Source organism: Onychostoma macrolepis, chromosome 07 (assembly GCF_012432095.1).
Source record: "Onychostoma macrolepis isolate SWU-2019 chromosome 07, ASM1243209v1, whole genome shotgun sequence".
Lineage (NCBI taxonomy): Eukaryota > Metazoa > Chordata > Actinopteri > Cypriniformes > Cyprinidae > Onychostoma > Onychostoma macrolepis.
The window spans coordinates 7,940,469-7,960,378 of record NC_081161.1 but is presented as its reverse complement, the minus strand read 5'-3'; the positions used below and the strand labels follow the sequence as shown (position 1 = coordinate 7,960,378).

Below are 19,910 nucleotides of genomic sequence, written 5' to 3'. Positions count from 1 at the left end.
CATTCATTTCATTCCAATCCTGATTGTTTTCTGTTTTCGAACACATAGAGCAGAATTTTCATGTAGGTCGTTTCTGTGCAATCAAATTTACCTTGTGTGTTCTTGATTATTACATTGATCTCTATTCAAAATTGCTCCATCGAATTTCATTTTTCTCGTAATATGTGCCTATTCATGTTGCACAAATAAGATTATAGCCTAAATTTTCCTGTGTTCCTCACACAAAGCTATTATAAGGCTTCGGAAGACTTGGAATGTAGTGCGTGAGCAGTATAGACTTTTTTCAGTCATTCATTTGTTCACCATTCACTTTCATTGTATGGAAAAAAGCATGAATGAACATTCTTCAAAGCAACAGAAGAACGAAATTTGTGCGGGTTTAGAATGACGTGAGGGTGAGTAAATGATGAAAACATTTTCATGTTTGTGCAAAATATTACTTTGAGCCTCAGGCAGGAAATGGGACTAATGCCTCTGCCCTTCCATGTGCCATGGGTGTGATGGGCCAAACATTGCACATGATTGTGGCGCATTGGAGGCAGGTGGAGAAAGTTGTTTTGACAGGCCCTGTAAATCAATCCAGCTCTCTGGCCAAGAGAAATTGATCCCAAAGCGGCCCGGAGTTGCAGCACCGGGCGGTAAGCTTCGGGCCTCAGGTTTGAGTTGGATGCTATCAGACGGTTTCACCGCATCTAACCCCATCGGTTTAAAGAGGCATGAAATAAACGCTTGGGTCTTGCCAGCAGGAGAGCGCCGGTGGCCGTCCACTCCACTGGACCTTTGCTGTCTGCTTTACGTGATTGGTCGTGAGAGACTCAATCATTGATTCATCAGCGCTCTGGGACTTTAGATTTATTCATGAAACCAGCAGAAAGATCCAGTACAAAACAGATCAATTGATTTTCTCTTTCCGTGCAAACAGAGATTCTTGGAGAGTTCATAGACTTGGGGAAAAAACTCGAAAAGCATTCCTAATAATGGTTACATACCAGTTTAATTCAAAAATGTTTTGGAATCAAATAAGAAAAGTTTAAATATTTAAAGAAAGAGATATGGCAAGACCTAGAAAGTTACATTCGGCATAAAAACTGATAATTGGCTGACAAGGCATTTTGATGAAGCATTTTGATTTCGTTTCAGTCATTGTAGACTATGAAAATATGTTAATATGCAAACAATGTTAATGAAATTTGAATGGTCCCTTTCAATTTCGACTTAAAAATTAGTAAAATTGGCTCTCAAGGTTCATGCGTTGTACTAAAGTCGTTTCAAACATTCCAGCGATAATGAATTTGTTAGGCGGACGGATGCGGCTTGTGGAATCTCAGTTATGTCTCGCTGCTATGAATATGCATAACTTGATGCAGCTTGTTCCAAACAAGCATACTTTGAAATACTTCAGACATGACTGAAATAATTTCCCGCAGCAAATAATGCACAATATGAGGTATTTAGTAATTATATGGTAATTATAGTTCTTCATTCAGGGACCTCAACCACTGTGGGTCATTATGGGGTCAGTGAAAGTCGTTCACCGAACCATTATTGCACCTTCAGAGATAACGGCACAAAAGGAGTCCGCACGGAAAATTACATTTCAGACCTCTCATCTTCTATTTCATTACCTCAGCCCTGTGCGATGGCTGAAATTGGTTCTCTTCATTTAGGGAGCCACATTCCTGCTTAGCTAGAACCTGAGTGGTTTATGTAATCTGTCGATAAGTGTCATCTCCCATCATGCCGTGTCACAGCCACGGGCCGCTCTCACCATGGCATTCACTTGTTGCCTGCTTCCTCCTTTATCTCGCTAATAAGACCATTTCCATGGTGCTAGAGACGGGCAGATAGGAACATGCAATTATTTGTTAAGGCTGCAACTGTTTCCACAGGTGACATTCCTGCCTCTTAGAAGCTGTGATAATTAGTGTTCTAACAGGCTGTGGCACACTAGACTTTGGCTTTGACAGGCTTGTGACCAGAGCCAGAAATGTAGAAAGCCGTTCTCTCTAAAGTTAGTGGACAGCCACTTATCTCGCACCTATGAATGTTCGGCGCTGTTGCTTTCGCCTAGTTCAAGTTCAAGCTCAAAGCAATGCACAAAACTTCATAGTTTCAAGGCTGACCAATCCGCGGGTTGCCTGAATGACTATTTGACTAATCAGTCCTAATTAGAAGCCATGTATAATTGGTCTGTTTCTGGGTTTATTGTCGAAATGTACTGTTTAACAAATGCACCTTTTCACTTTTTATTCAGCAATCAAAAGTCAGATTTCAATATGAGCTTGATATATTTCTCCTTGGATTTTTTTAAGACCAAATTATTTGAGCTATGGTGTCAATATTAATTTAGTAGATCTTACTGTGCATCAGCAGTTTCAAAATTTTCTTAAAAGTTTAATTCCTAAAACATTTTAATTTTTTTATTTATTTTAAATATCTGTTTGGCTTTAATTTATTTTTTATTTCAATTTTAGTTTTAGCAATTTTAATACTTAAACTTCAGCATTTCTAATTTCATTTTCATACAAGTTTTTTAAGTGTAATTCTTCCAATATTTTTGTTAAATTCCAATATTCTTGCAATATTTATACTTTATTTTAGCTTTTTCAATTTAAGAAAAAAAAGATTTTTTAATAGTTTTAGTTCTAGTTAACAATAAAAACACTGCTTCAAACATCTCTAAGAATTCCCAAATGTCTTGAAGAGCAAAAAAGCAATAACATTCACTAATGCTGAAATTAAATGAAACCTTTTTGGAGAACCCCCCGCCAACAAACAAACAAAAACTATCAATTCATTAAATTCCTGTTTATTAAATTAAATTTAACATATTTGTATAGAACTTCTCAGAATATGAATTTGGTATTATTCCAAAGCATCTTTATAGTGATTAGTGGCTTGCAATTCCCAGCAAGCATCCCACAAGAAGACTTCCCACAGAATTCAAAAGCTGGCCATTGACAAAATTCTACATGTCCATTACCACTTGCATGTTCATAAATATTTTAGATGATCATATAATGCTGAATAATATGCAATAATGTGAGTCCTCTCACCCTCATTCAATGCATTTTACCATATTTAAATTTCTTCCACAGAAAATAGAAAAAAGTACCCAGATCCACATGGCTCTACTTACGATCTTTTACACAGTTGCTTGTATATTATAATTATCCAGAATAGTTTGATATAATAATGACAAGTTAATGAACATGCAAATTGGTGTTTTCAGTATTAGACATTGTGAAATGATTTAAACTGCTATAACACATAAACCGTGATGCCTTATGAGACCCGGAGCAGAGCGTACACCACTGCAACAAGAGATGTGCAAACACAAATATGCTATTGAAATGCAAATTCCCACCACAAAAGAGTAACCTCTTAAAGAGCACATTTATAAACCTTGTTTGAGCCTCCTAACCAATATATGAATTAGCATAAAAATTATGTCAATAATGTAATATATTCATTATATCACAGCGGAAAAGCATCAAATCTATGTACTCACAGTAGTTACTGTGCACATTTATAGTGCTTCACTAATAACTTGTTCTCTTCCACACGTGACTCACTTTGCCTGGTTTTAAATAATCAAAATAATCGGACCATGCAGGCATGTGTTCAGTTTAATGACAATGATGAAACGCCCCCACAGACATGTTCAGAGCTCTCCATGTCACCTCGCTTACGTTTCCTCTCTTCCGTATCCCGAGCTCTGGAGTTGTTGTGGGAGAGACTAGCATCGAGTTGTGAGGGAGGCATGTTCAGGCACATCCTGGCTCTGATCTGCTGGTGTATTATCAGCGCCACACGTATAATGCAACACAAATGTGCTGACACACTTGAGCACACAAACACAAAAGCTTGCATGTATGCTCACACATATGCATGCATAGAGAGGTATAGAAGTGAACGAGTGTGGACGTCTCTAATGTGTGCAGAAGGTTAACGGTGTTTGGTTTGGTGCCTCGGGCTAATACAGGGAATTACTGCTTGATTGGCAGCCGCCATATATGAAAATAAAAATAACAGTCCATTCTGTACGATACTGCGGGCTTGCATGATCATAATCATGATTATTCATCCTATGCAAGTTTTAAACAAAGGAATAAAATTATATTTATTGGGTTGCTTCCTAAAATCAGGCAATATGATGATTATAAGAAGCAGTGTTATCGTATCCATAAACCCTGCCAGGCCAGGCCTGATACAGTTCAAGGCAATATGATATTCTATTTCCCGGTTAAGTAATCTTTTTTTATATATATTTAATCTGTTGTTTATTCACAATGGTTTTACATACCTCAGCAAGATCAATACAAAAAGTAGACATTCAGATGAAAGATTATACATCTCATCACATTTTCATAGATAATGTTGAAATTTTAATGTGATATACTTTGTTCTGAGAATTAATTTTAGGCCGGAAACAGAATTTGGTAAGATATTCAAAAGGAAAATTAGCGAAAATTGTATTTATTTTTTTCCTGTAGGTATTATGTGTAAGCGTGCGCTCCATGTAACACGCAGGTGCTCACATTGTCTGAGCACAGAGCAGCACTTGTTTCTCCATTATAGTGTAATTTTTAATGAATCAAAATGGAGAGGCTTCCAGCTACATCCTTTTTCACTCTTGCCAAAATGCATTTGTCAAGGCTTTTTGGCTGTGTGTGCCTGTGAGCTGCTGTGCCATAAGAAAATCTCACTTTGACTGCCTTTCTGTAATCTTTGTGGTAGTTTATTACATATTTCAAGATGTTTCATTAGGTAAGACCAAAATCTTTGCATTTTGGAGGTGAAAGTTCCAAGTTTATATATTAAATGTGACTATACCAGTCACTGTCGTAATGGCTGCATGTGCGAATTAAATGAACTTCATGGTCAAAATGCCATCTTGCTGAGGTATTAATACATCATATACATTTCAAAAGAAATATCTATTCATTTTAATATATTTAAATTCACTTTTAGAGTACAATAAATTCATTTTAGCTTTTAATTTTAATAAAAAAATTTTAAATAGTACATGGTTAAAATTTTGCAATATTTATTGGTTATTGGCCAAAGCATTAAAATAAATCATCATCAGCAATATTGCAAGGTTCAGTATTGGTACATCCTTAATGCTTATAAAAACACAGAAAAAAGAAACTTTTGAACAAATTTTAATTACAAATTCCAACAGCATTAAGTCTGTATGAAAGTAGTATATAAAATAATCGTTCATGCCATGAAGTGAAAATGATGCCAAAAATGTAAGTGAAATACTTGAAGGCTACGTGACATTGTTTTCATTTAATTGATTTTTTTTTTTTATATCAGTTAACTTTTTTTGTAATGAAGGAGCTTCTTTAATACCATATTTTTGCTTTGGTGTCTATCGTGAAATTCCACTGATATTGGTGTCAACCTCTCAGATTTTAGTATTGTGACAACATTAGTTTAGATAATAGTAAAGTGTTAGTTTCGAATAATTACTTTCATTGCTTTTAATTCTTTTGAAAGCTGTACTTTTCTCTCACGCGTAAATTTAATAAGCTTCCTCCTAGAAGTAAAGAAATGGTCCCAGCAAACATTTAACTACTGTTTGTCTCTATTTAGACAAGACATGTAAGAACTGACAGTTTGCTGTGAAATTTTTCTGGGAGCGCTCACAATAAGACAGTGACCTGATAGAGTTGTCTTCCTAAATGATGTTCACTTTTGCAAAATAGTGAGCACATTTTGTTTTCCTTTTACATTGCTGTAAGTCTTGCAAAGGATTTTCTTGGTCCCATCTGATGAATGACTGCTTTATTATCAATTGCAGGGGAAAAGGCTAAAAGATAAAATCCTGCTTTAATCATACTCCCATTTATTGTGCATGTTGAAGTAATCCAATAATGCAGCGCTCTCGAACTAGGCGGAAATTATCATTATCTTTTAGGCGGCATTGATCTGGGTCTCCCATGAGAGATGTTGCATGAAATAGTGGCAGAGGTGAATCAGTTACGTTGATGTATCGAAGGCTAAATGATCATCGAGGGACTTCAGCCATGTAGCGTGATTAGGCTGTTTTTAGGCTATTGATTATTTTTTTATTTAACACTAGTTTCTGTAAATGCGTGTTAACTTCATATTTGATCTGCAACAGCAAACATTGCTTGTTTTTACTTGAAAATGCAAATCTTACATTTAGAAGTACCCGGCCTACAACCCATGGCCTGGTCTCTAACATTTACCCAAGCATATGACCAGCGACAGGGATCCGCTGCATCAGGTCGACTGTTTCTCTTCACTAAAGAGCCCCTGCCTATCTAGAACCAGCTACTACACTTTCCATTACCATCAAAGGCAGAATAACCTCCAATTAATGTAAGTGGAAATGTAAATTCAGAGTAGATCCATTTGGTCTGATGATAGAACTCAGAGCAGTGAGTGGTTAGAAATTGCCATGGTCTAGTATTATTCTGAGCATCCATCTCGTGCAGTTTAAGCTTGGCATTCATCTTGTGCAAATTAAGCTTTAATTGCTATCACATTTTACTACGAAGGCTTAAATAATCTTTTGAAAATATGGTCATTTGCTAAATGTCATATGTCGTTTAGGATAGACAAATGACTGTGCTTTGTCAGTAGGGTTTGTAATATTATCAAAAATGCTGTCTGTTTTTCAAATTATCTTGATTTTACACCCCAATGCTATGTAAAATGCATATAATGCGGAACAATTCTCTACAGGTCACCAAGTTGCTGTAATTTTGGTCGCTAATGAATATGTGACACTTGACTGCAGTATGTGACTTTGTGGCATTGTTACAGGTGCTCATGTTTCCACAAATCCCAGTTTGTTCACTTAGTGTTTAGTAAAAGTGCAGTATGTGCTTTTATTCAGGCATACCTGGCATACATGTAGTAATACATTGTTTGTAATACAGAAGTGGGACATACTGCCACATCATGAAACTGAATCTTGCAATCAGTCTTGTACTGTTAACAATTCTTGACATGTCATTCTTAACTCCTTGGTTTATACTTGTAAAAGTGACGACGAAGGCTGAAACTGCCATGGCAGTTTCTAAAGTTTGAACCATTGAGCTAAAGCCAAGAATGAAAATTCTGTCATTAATTACTCACCCTCATGTCGTTCCAAACCTGTAAGACCTTCGTTCATCTTCAGAACACAAAATAAAGATTTTCTGGATGAAATTCGAGAGCATTCTGGCCCTCCATAGACAGCAGCGTAACTACCACGTTCAAGAAACGTAGTAGAAACATAGTGAGAACATCTTTAAAGTAGTCCATGTGACATCAGTGGTTCAACCTTAATTTTATGAATCTGCGAGAAGAGAAGAAATTGTTGAATAAAATCATTATTTTTGTTTTCTTTGCGCACAAAAAGTATTCTCGCAGCTTCATAAAATTAAAAGGATACTCCACCCCAAAATGCAAATTTTGTCATTAATCACTTACCCCCATGTCGTTCCAAACCCTTAAAAGCTTCGTTCATCCTCGGAACACAATTTACGATATTTTGGATGAAAACCGGGAGGCTTGTGACTGTCCCATTGACTGCCAAGTAAATTACTCTGTCAAGGCACAGAAAAGTATAAAAAACATCGCCAAAATAGTCCATCTGCCATCAATGGTTCAATCTGAGTTTTATGAAGCAACGAGAATACGTTTTGTACGCAAATAAAAATAACGACATTTATTCAGCAATTCGTTTCCTCTCTGTCTCTCTGTGTCAGCGTAGCGCCATTTTGGAGAGCATCCGATGGAAGCAAAGTGCGTACGCTATTCTCTGTCATCAGTAACGCATGGATACGTATTGTACGTTTATTTACGCTGTGATTTGAAAGGAAACAGCGTATCAATGCGTTGATGACAGAATAATCGTTCCATCCCTACTACTTTATTATTTTTTTACAGAGTAAAAACTCACTTCAGTAAATACATTTCCACCCAACTTTGGCTAACTACTTTCAATGCACTAATACATTTTATCTTGCATACTAAACAATGGATAGCATAAAAATTGGAAAACGACATATGAAAGTCAATGTCCCAAGGCAGGTATTGTCAGTCATGCAAATATACAGTATCTCCTTGATATTTCAAATCGGGAATAAAATTCGACAATTTTATCAAAAATTATACTACTTTAGCTCAAATCACTCACACAAAACTTTTTTTCAGGCTGGTCTAGCTATCGCTTAACTAAATCTACCTGTTGAAGTTGGATAGCTCATGTCACTTTGAAACCGCACCCTCTTGTCGCTGGTATTTTTCTATAGGGAAGTCAGACTCCATCAGGCGAAACAGACGTGTTGAGACATTGGCCTTAGCTCCCTCTCTCAAGTAGGCCACGCGTGGCCGAGGGACCAGTGGCAGCCATTTTTCAAGAAGGCTTTCTGTTAGCAAATGGGAGCCAGCACTGCAAGGATAGCTGAAGTAAACATGTTTATCTACGCTGAACTCCTGAGCGTTCCCCTCAAACTGGCCATCTTTAAACAGTTTGTATATCTGACAGTGGGGGGAGAATGCGGTTCCAAGATGAGGTACTGCTCTGAACAACCACATTATGTTTGCAGCAGCGCTGGAAGTGATTACCAGTGTAGTTCATTATTCAGTTAGGTTGGAGGGGGGGAGCATGAAGGCCCAAACCATTTAGTGGTCAGAAAGGGGAGGCTTTTTTTCCTCTCTCATCAGTCTGTGAGTCTGTTCTGCAGTGTCAGCATTCAGCACACAAACACAGAATTCAGTAAAAGCTCCCTCCACTCTCCCAGAGCGTTTTTTCCCCCTTTTTTTTCCAACAGCCTGCTCCCTTCCCCCCTCGTGAACTGACATTCTAGAAGAAACATATGCTGCTAGTCCCACATCACAACAGCTTGTGCTGGCTGAATGGAAGCAGGCACGGAGAGAGGAAGCTGTCGGGAGGGTGGGGGAAGAGGTGGAGTGGCACACGGAGTAACAGGGAAAGTCGCTAAGAATGAAAGTCATCGGAGGTGTTGTGTGTTGGACATCCTCGGCGGTTCATGTGAAGTTGGGTGGAGAATAAAAAAATTTCAGGAGGAAATTGCATTCTTATGGTTTATGACCCTGGTTTATGGGGTGATTTGGAGTAGTTGCCGAAACTCAGTGCTGGTAACCGGAAAGTTGCTTGAAAGTTGAGTCTTCTAAAGTCAACATGATTTAAAAATGGACAATTGACTTTCCCAATACATGTTCCTACATTACTCACTGGCAGTTTTTTTTAGTATCTTTAATAGTTTTTATTTTTATTTTGAATGAGTTTTTTTTCTGTTTCCATTTTAATTTTAGTTTTGTTGTGCTTTTGTAATTTTTCTTTTTTCTTTTTTTTTTTGTAAATATGTCTATATAATTTTTATTTATTTTATTTTAGTTTTAGTTATTTTAAATTTAAAATGAGAAATGTTGCCTTGGCAGCTAGTTAAAAAATTATTTTAAGTAAATAAAAATGAGTTTTTGATGTATTTCTGTATAATATTTATTTTATTTCAAGTAATTTTCTAATGGTTTCAGTTTATAATAACTATAATAACCCTGCTTAATGGTTCATGTTATTCCCAAGAAAGAAAAAAAAAGTTCAAAAATCATATGACTTTCCTTTTCAGCTCACATCACAAATCCAGCTACCATAAAAAACAACTGCCAAAACATTTTTTGAACTCCAACTACCATAAAATCAAATATCACCCCAAGTTTCAGTTTGAAATATGTCAGGTGAAGCTCTTGTCAAGTCGCTTTGGATAAAAGTGTCTGCAAATGAATAAATGTAAAATGTAAATGTAGATACTGAAGTAAAATGGTTGCAAACTGTGTAAATGACCTTTTAAAAAGTGCAGTATCACAAATGTGCCCACATGCATATGTATTTGGAAGGCCATTTGTTTTTCAACTTCCCGTGAGATTTTATTTATTTTTAATTAGAGTTCACTATTGTATGTTTCTCAGGTTATTCGGATTACAGAATAGATGTTAGGTCATTATTCAGTTTCATTGGAATATGACAACAGTATTGCCCTGGATGTTGACAAGCAGGGGCAAACCCGAGACCAGGCAGCTGGGGTTGATATTGTTATTCTTTCGTCAGAGGAGTTTTATGGTTTTTATGCAATTTTATGGAGATGCCAGGCGGTTTTAGGAAATGTTTGAAGGTTAAAACTTCCAGCCAGAAACTTAATTTCCTCAGGCAATTGGATTTCAGTTACAATAATCTTACAAGCATGTCTTCAAAATTCATACAGTCATAATTCTCCATATGAGAAAATTAAAGTAATTTAGGGAGCACTACATTCATGTCAGTATTCCCACTTTGACTGTCATTTTAACGAAATGAGCAAATTCAATTTAACAGTGCTATGTAGTTAAAGCTGAAGTGTGTCATTTTTTCAATGTTAAAATACTTTCTCTAATACCAGTTTAATGTGCAGAGACAACTATGAGAAAGCCATTCACTGAATTCACCAAAGAGGGCTACCTCTTTAAAACTTAGCTCTATTTTTATGAATGCTTGGAAATGTTTTGCCTCAACCAGTGGCATGAACTGAAAATGATCCTGCCACCGAGCAACTGCATCACCTGATATCTCAGTGACAGACATCTGTTCTGGAGAGAGTAACCACAACTCTGTCTTTGTTTATTGTCACTTTCAGGATTCACCCTAGTCTTCTCCAGGCTTCGGCTTGGAGGTCCCAACCGCCACCATTGATCCCAGCAGCTGGAGTGGCAGTGAAAGCTCTGCCGAGGATATTGAGAGGATGAGCGACTCGGCAGACAAGCCCATTGACAACGATGCTGAGGGGGTGTGGAGTCCTGACATAGAACAGAGCTTCCAGGAGGCACTGGCTATCTACCCGCCCTGTGGACGCCGCAAAATTATCCTCTCAGATGAGGGCAAGATGTATGGTAAGAACTCAGTGGCTCTTCCAAAGTGTTCACTACAGGATACGGCCCAAATCAGTTTATCTGTTTCTTTGGAAACCCAATCAACAGGAGAGAGAAAAATGCAAGGTGTTGAATTATAATGTGGCAAATAACAGATTTTTCTGTTTTGCAAGCGCTAAATCTCTTTAATGGTCATCTGAGGTTTTGTCCTAAGCACAACCATTGATCACGACAACTGGTCACTAAGGATCACTTGGTTTCCAATTTTTGTCTCACTGGGCGGCCCCCGGACATCTTGCTCAATGGCTGTTTGTTAAATCAACAGGAAATCAATATTGACCTGGTTTTGTAATACATGTTCCTGGCCTTGTTGGCCGCAATTCAGGTCATTCAAAAAAACAAACAAACTGTTTTTACAGTAGTAGTATAAAATTATTATTATTATTATATTTTACTTATTTATTTTGCAATGAAAGTTTGATTTAGTAATTTTTTTTATAATAATAAGAATAATAATAATAATTATTATTATATAGCCATATTGACATAATCACAGAGTTATGGCCAAATTCTCCCTACAAACAAGCACAGCAAACCTGATATATTTTTTTTTAAATCTCATTTTAAATCGCTATTGTAATTTTTATGAGAAAAATCATAATTTGATTTTTCAAAAAACCTGCCTATATTGTGCAGAACTGATGAATGGTATATTCTTTTACAATAAGTGCTTACCTGGTTTATTTAATATATTTCTACAAAATAGTGTCACATTTTAGCACCACAAATGAATAATTATTGTCTTATCGGTATTGGACAAAATGTTATTATTGGTGCATGCATTGCTTCTTTCATAATCCTTTTTCAAATTTCTGAAACAACTTTCCTTTTCGACAGACGGCGACAAGCCCTATTATTTTTCTCTCCTGCCATTTTTTAAGAACCAACCCATTACAGGTGGAAAAAAATATTTTTCTTATTGACAGTCCAGTTTCACATTCCATTATTGAAATAAAATGTTTTCATGTTAAGTATGTTGAAATATTTAATTTTTACTGTGGACAGAGATATTACTTGTTGCTGGTAACTTGCGTCTGGTTAAGACATGTCGTCAATGTCACATGACAAAGTAACAAAACGAATCCACTACGATGTAGCCTCAGCGTTCAGGGCTCTTGGATCGTCCCAGAGGTGATCGCTGGAGGTGAGAAGTGAAACGGAGGGCTCTGAGGAATCACATGAGAGTGAAGCGGTGGAGAAGATGAGAGCAATTGTCAATCAGGAATCTCTGAAGTCTTGGCGGGCCTCTGCAGCAGGCTTTCCATTCGTTCAGTTGTTGTTGAGTAGTGGGAGTGTAAGTAAAGCAGCATGAACTATTAGTCAGGAGCAGATGGTACTGCGGCTGTCACCAGCTGTGCCACCCCTCCTCCTCTCCTGCTCCTGCCGTCCTCCCCCTTTCCTCCATTCCTGGCTGGGTGATGTCATGGAAAGAGGGAATATTTTCTTTCTGTGGTGTTGGAGTCCCTCACAGCTTGTCAGTGTCAAGTGAAAGCAGAAGGCCCTCGGGGCATTCGTTTGCAGCTGTCATGTGACCCCTCCGGCCAAATTAAATGTAAAGTTTAGGAGTGGCAGCAAAGCCTCTCAGCTGCCATTACAAAAAGCGTTTCGGGCCACACTGCCACCGAAACACCCTACACAGCCTCTGCTCTCAAACTCGCTCTCATTCACTCCCTCTGTTCAGGATTAAAGCATGAAAATAGGTTTGGCTGACCAGTTTTAAATGATCAAGTCCTAGTGCAAGATTCAGCAGTGCTCAGACTGATATAAAGAGGGTTTATATCGAGGGTTTATATCGAGTTTACAACAAATAATTTACATTACAATTCAAAAGTTTGGAATCTTTAAGATTTCCAATGAAGTATCTTATGCTCTCAAAGGCCCTAACTATAAAAACAGTAATTGTGAAATATTGTGACTATTTAAAATGCCTGGTTTCTGTTTTTATATTATATTATAATATTAATTGTAATTTATTTTTGTGATAATGGCAAATCTGTATTACCCTTCAGAAATCATTATAATATGCTGATTTAATTCTCAAGAATTATTTTTCTTCTTATTAATTAAAACTGTTTTTGCTGCTTATTATTTTTGGGAGTATGAAAAACAGTATTTACGTATTTGAATATTTAAATGTATTATATAAAGTTTTTTTTGTTGCATTTTCAGATTTGTCACTGCTTTTAGCATAAACCATATGAATTAAATGCACTTTTTCAAGGTTTATGCTTGAAACTCTTATATAACTTTCAAGATAATTCTTTAAAAAGGAGTCATTGTGCCTCTCACATAAATGAATATGGTTTTAAATGTAGGTATTTTTAGTGGAAAAAAGGATACAGATTAAGAACAGGAGTTTTTGCATTCGTGAACAGAATTTTGTACAGTAGCACAAACAGTCCTGCATTTTCTATTACCATTTGCTGTATATCCTTAGTACTGAAGAAGTAATATGTGAGCCAATATAGAACGAACAGGAAATCTTAATGACAAAATCACCTGACAGCGTAACCAGTAGAGAGCTGGTGTGCAGCGGTGGGGTTGCTGACCTGTCTGAGAGTGCAGAGATTGACCAGAGGTCAGCTTTAGCAGCTGTTCAGGGTGTCCGGTTGCATGTTTACTCAACAGCGATGTCCATCATAGCCTCAGGAGTAATGTTTCACAGTCCTCCAGACCACAGGCAGAGGCAACAAGAAAGCAGCACAGTGTCACGGGCCGCATTGTTACACATGTAATACGTATTACAAGCAGATGATCGCATACTGTAGACAAATCAGATTTGTAAACAAATCACTGCCAGCAAAGTTTAGACTTGATGCTATAAAAGCATATTGACTCCGTTATAATGAAGACCCCATGATTGTTTGTTTGGGAGATTTTTGGTTGTGCTCATAATCTGTTACAGAATGGTGCAAGTTATTGGAAGAAAAGACAAGTAACCGAGCAAATAGGAGGCTGTATGTGGCATTCATGGTGAGGATAGAGAGAAAGACTGCAGCCGGAAGTCCTAATTCAGAATAAAATAACAAATGGCTCCTGCAGACAGGGATTGGCTCTAGAAAAGGTATGTTAAATTCTGCTGAAGCCAAAGAGACAGTCTGGATGAGAGGCCTTCCCTTCATATTCTACACCATGTCCTAACAAAGTAATACAAATTTCAGCAACAGCAAATTTGAATCAATTTGAACTGATGGTTAAAGGGATAGTTCACTCAAAAATGAAAATTCTGTCATTAATTACTCACCCTCATGTCGTTCCAAACCCGTAAGACCTTTGTTCATCTTTGGAACACAAATTTATTTGAAATCCGAAGAAATCCGAGAGCTTTCTGACCCTCCATAGACAGCAATGTACCTGAAATATTCACAGGCCCAGAAACAGAGTAACATCGGTAAAATAGTCTATGTGACATCTTATGGGTTTGTAACGACATGAGGGTGAGTAATTAATGACAGGATTTTCATTTTTGGGTGAACTATCCCTTTAAGACAAAACATGAAAAAGGTTATCATTTGTAGTAGTCATCCGATATATTTGCAGTTGGCATTTTTAATGATCAGCATTGGCTGATATTTTTCTGTCAGTTTTTCTGTCTGGCTGTCGTGTCAGAAGCGGGACTTTTATTTTTACAACAGTGAGACCGCCAGCAGCATGTCCATGCATAAATTAGCTAATTAATGTCAAAATTTCCCCATTTTGCAAATCATCACAATGAATGTCAAAAGTCGTTATACAAAATAGAATTATACAATGATAGAATGACAAATAATGATACCTTTACTATGTTCAATAAATGTGTGCACTATATTTTCCGTAAAATAAGTCGGACCTGCCTATGTCACTCTGGGTTAAAATTGCATTGTTGAGAGAAAGAAAAAAAAAAAAAAACACAGATAATTGGTGTATAAGCCACATATTATTGTTTAATTCAAAAATAATGTAAAATACTGTCAAATAAAATGAAATGATCACAAACAAACACTATAAACATGTATTTTAGTCCCTCTCACTCCACAACAGTCCTTTAAATTTAACTGTACACTGTAAAACAAAATCCACTAAAGATCCCTATTTCAACTTAAAAACTTAAGTTCAGTTGCTACATAACATTTTTTGAGCATAATCAACTTCGTTGTACAAGTCATTTAAACTGAAATTACATTAAAATGACTTAAAAATTCAAGTTGAATTTCATATAAATTCTAAAAAAAGTTGAAATTGCTCAACTTTTTTGATGAAGTTGCCATGACTTGCTGATCATATCATTTTTTACAGTGTATTCAGAACAGAGTAGGAATGAATTCATTATAATTAATGAATTATAATGAGTTATAATTCATTATAACTGACAAAAACTAAAAAAAAAAAATAATTAAAGCAAAACAAAATGAATCCAAATGTGCGTTTTGTGCATGTTTTGTATGCTTGGTGTTTATATTCGTGCATTATATACATTGCTTTGGATTATGTTGCAGCACTTTTCAAATGATGAAAAAACATGATTTACAGTATATTCCAGAAAATATAGTACATGTGTATGTTTTGGCAATATAAACTTTTTTTCTAATTTATTTGAGAATTGTATCTAGAGTAGAAAGCTCTGAAAGGCAGTGTTTGGGCTTTTACAAAGTTTGGCGGGACACTGAAGGCAGCAGATTGTGGCTGCCCTCTCTTTGAGCGTAGAGTCGTTGTATAGTCTCGTCTTTCAGCTCTGCAGCTGTCACTGGGTCCTAGTGCCAAAGGCATCACACCGTGAACTGTGACCCGCTCACTCACTCAACCATTAACGAGGGCCGTTACAACTGTCAAAACAAGAGGGTGCGTCTGTCAGTGGGGTTCCGGGACAAATTAGAGAAACAGACTTGATTGGCATTTTTGGTGAATTGAATGTGGTTAATGGGCCGTTTTTCTATACAGGGTTATTTTGACTCTTGGGTTGTTGTGCAAGTCTGTTGTGGCCCATATACAAAATAGACATAACAGGCTTTACCCTTGAAATCTAGAAAATTGATCAGATGAAATTCATTTGTTGTCATTCTGCAAATACTTAATAACTAATAAATAATTTACACTTATTTTTAGGACTGTAAAACGATTAATCACGATTAATCATATCCAAAAAAATTTTCCAAGTTTTTGTTTACATTATGTATGTATGTGTACTGTGTATATTTATTATGTATATATAAATAGGCACACATACAGTATATATTTTGAAAATATTTACGTTTATGCATTTAGATATTCATATTCTTCTATTTTATATTATATATACACATATTTAATATATAAACATAATACATTTTTCTTAAATATATACATGCATGTGTTTGTATTTATATATACATAATAAATAAACACAGTATACACACATATATTATGTAAAACTTTTATTTTGGATGCGATTAATCACGATTAATCGTTTGACAGCACTACTTATTTTACATTCATGCCTAATTGCATTAAACTAACATCATTTTCTGACCTTTCTGACAACACTCCTTTGTAAAGCTATACTTAACCCTTACATTATGTTGCTTGTCAGTCTGACATGCATTGATTTTTGATGAAGTTTCTCTTGAAGTTTTGTGACTTTTTCTCATTTAGCATCTTGAACATGCCTGCAAAGTGTTGACACTCTGATGTGTTGTGGAATGTATGTATGAAATTTATATTATGCTAATGATGTTTGCGGGTTAATTTGATCCACATAGTGGCTGAAGGTAGCTGCACAGACCCAAAATAATAACTTCTCTTTAAAATGTCAAGATGATCATTATATAGTTTCAGTATGGTTTATAATGTTCAGCATTTCAAAAATGCTTAAAATATAGGTGATATTAACGGTTTTAAAAATGTATTTATTTTTTTTGCAATGTGTGAAGTAGTAATTGATAAAAGTTTACAGTTTTTACCAGATTTTTCTTTTATAGTGTGACTTTTGGTAAATTGCAATGAATCCAATTATGTCAGTTTGACCCCCCTCCAAAAAATCTTACCCAAAATTTGAACCTAAAGCTAATCCAGGCTGGTTTATGTTAGTTATGGCTGGTTGTTAGTTATGTTAGTTAACTGGCCCAAGGAAGCCTTGCTACTTAAGTTTGTTAAGAAGACTGCACTGGAAAAAACATTTTGTTTTAATGCTGTTGTTGCCAGAATAGTTCTGTAAAAATACAGTAAAACATGTTTACAAAACAAAAAAACAGAAGGAAGGCAGTTTAAAGTAAATTATTAGATTATTTGTTCTTTGTACCTTCAAAAAGGGTACATTTAACTGTATTTTGCTGTAAAATTACATACAATTTTTGGTTAGCTCTTTTAGAGTTTTCCCCCTGTATTTGGTAAAGAAACTTGCCATTAAGATTTTACAGCTAAAATTACAATCACACCATGTCTACACTGGACGCGAGCGGTGCGGCGCGACACAACAAAATACTATTGAACCCATTATAATTAGTGATGCTGTCTACACTGGATGCGTAAAAGTTCAAATGATTTTTAACGGTCACTCTGTCGCGTCCAGTGTAGACAGTCTTTAGCTGTTGCGTGACACGACAACTGTCGCGTCGACACGGTGTAATTTTTATAGTGTGGTAAAAGCACCACTATCCCATGTAAAACACAACACATTCAATGATCTAGTCATCTGAAAACTGACTGGTGATTAGGGATACTGAGTAGATTTTTCTTCTCTTAATAGTTTGATATTTTCTCTAAATGTTTGATATTTTTATAGCAGTACAATAGTAGCAAGCGGTTTTTAAATGTTAGACTGTTATTACAGTTAAGCTTTCTCAGGGGAGTTGCATGTGTACATTTATCCCCGTAAATCCCGGTTTCCTGCTTTGTAAATTAGTCGTTTGACCACATCTTATATCCTTTTTCAGTAGTGACTACCCATTGATCTTTTAGTCTTTTCTGCAAATCTTTTTTAAAATCTAATGATCAAGTAAACCTTTCTTAACCCTGTCAGGTCACCATTTTCTTAAAGCACAAATCGGAACATTGACCTTACAACATTGTGACTCGTGTTTCTATGTTACTTCTCCATTGTGTACCATCCCTTTAATGAAATGCACTGGATGGCAGGCCACTCTCCAGAATGCCACAGGAGCTGATGAGATCTCCTTCGAGAGGTCCTCCATGCTGATGAAGCACCCTGATTGGCTGGGGATTGGATGATTATTTTTGTTTTACGGCAGCTTCGAACCCGACGGCATCAAGATTCACACAGTTCTCTAATTGGTGTCCAGCAGCCTTTAGCCTCGATAAACCGACCACTGAGTGTCTCCTGGCTCGTTCATGAGGAGAAGAGAAGCAGAGGCGCAGGTATTTTGGTGCAGAGAGACCCGCGGGATCGCACATATTCACTGCGCATAGCTCTTTGCGAGAGACGCCGTCCTGAGTACCCTTAAGCCCTTTGTTCCCCTGGCTGAATGCAGTTAATTAGCAACAGTCACTATAGCAACTGCCTCTCACTTCAAAACAATGTCTAATTTTTGCAGCAAAGCTTATCATACTGTTTACCTGATGGGCTCTCTAGCGCCCTGAGTTGTGCCGGGGCTGGCTCCCTGCCCAGCCTCAGAGGTTAATTGTGACCGCGGTGAAAAACATCACAACAGCTGCTTTGTGATGAGAGGAGCATGAAAAGGGGTGGAAGAAAGTGGCGGTCCCCTTCAGCAGAAAGAAACGAAGACGCGGCACTTACATAATTCACCTGCTTTGCGAGCCTCCATTCAGCACGCCCTGCGTGATTACATACCCTCCGGAGTATATAAATGAACACATGACCAGATGTGAAATATGGCAAGAAACGCACAATGGGACATTCAGTTCCCAGAAATTGCATTTAATGGGTGTTATTGTGCACGCAGCAGAGCCTTAAGTCAAATTGTTAGGAATAATGCACCACAGCACGATGCTGACTGTAACGCGTAATATGTAGAAACTCGTTTGGAGTTTCGTTTGCCAAAACTTCATCTGTGTTTCCAACAGATTTTTGGAGAAAAAATGACGTTGAAAAAAATTTAATTGATTGCATAAAGCACCACATTTATATCTTCCATGTTGCGTGATTTTTTTGTCCTAACGAGCCATGGCCGCGACATTTGGTTGGTCGTCGCACTGGGTGGCCCCGCCCATACTGAAGTCTCATTGGACTGAAGTACAGTTTTGGCTAGAAGAGATACAGCTAAAACCAGAGGCTAACAGTAAATTTAATTTTCAACCTATTAGATTGTGTTTTATTAACGTCTACACCTACCCCAACCCTAAATCTACCCCTTACAATAAGGCAAAAGCAATAATTATTGTTGTACAGTGTAACAACAATTCTGCTATATTGATGTGTGCATGCCCAGTAGACGATTCTGTATACCATCTAGCCTTAACCCTGAAGTACACCATCTTAAAAGGGTAGTTAAACCCCTGAAAAAAGAAAATTCTGCCTTTATTTACTCACCCAAATGTCTTTCTTCTGTGGGTCATAAAAGGAGATATTTTGAGAAATGTTAGTGTTTGGTTACTAAAATTTTTCAAAATATCTTCCTTTGTGTCATGGAGTGTTGTGAGAGTAAATGTTGACAAAATGTATGGGTGTACTATCCCTTTAAAGGTTTTCTTAGAGATTTGGGTCAGTCCAACAGTGTCTTTAATGCAATAAATCATTTTCTAAAACAGTAGTATTGCTTAGTTTTCTAAGGTGAATTAAAAAATGAATTTAAGATACATGCTCAAATCTTAATATCACACATAGTTTAGGTTTTCGAATAAATTTATCTTATTGCTTTAAGGATGTTTGGATATTTTTGCTTGAAAAGAAGACAAAATAGCTGGTTACGAAATAGAAGTAGAATGCATTGCATTTCAGACATGCGTGTTGAGAAAGTTTTCGTGACATTTATTAGTATAATCAGTCAGATTATTACCATAAAGCACTGTAAATATCACAATGTGAC

The 19,910-nt window shown here is 36.6% G+C and overlaps 1 protein-coding gene across 7 annotated transcripts in view; it reads left to right on the top strand.

Annotated features, from left to right (window-relative positions):
* tead1b (TEA domain family member 1b) overlaps positions 1 to 19,910 on the top strand; it is a 71,178-nt gene that overhangs the window by 9,194 nt on the left and 42,074 nt on the right. For all 7 annotated transcript variants that reach the window (XM_058781405.1, XM_058781407.1, XM_058781406.1 and 4 more), the window contains one exon: positions 10,662 to 10,914. In XM_058781405.1, the coding sequence (XP_058637388.1) occupies positions 10,767 to 10,914 (148 nt within the window). In that variant the 5' untranslated portion in view covers positions 10,662 to 10,766. The remainder of the gene's footprint in view (positions 1 to 10,661; positions 10,915 to 19,910) is intronic.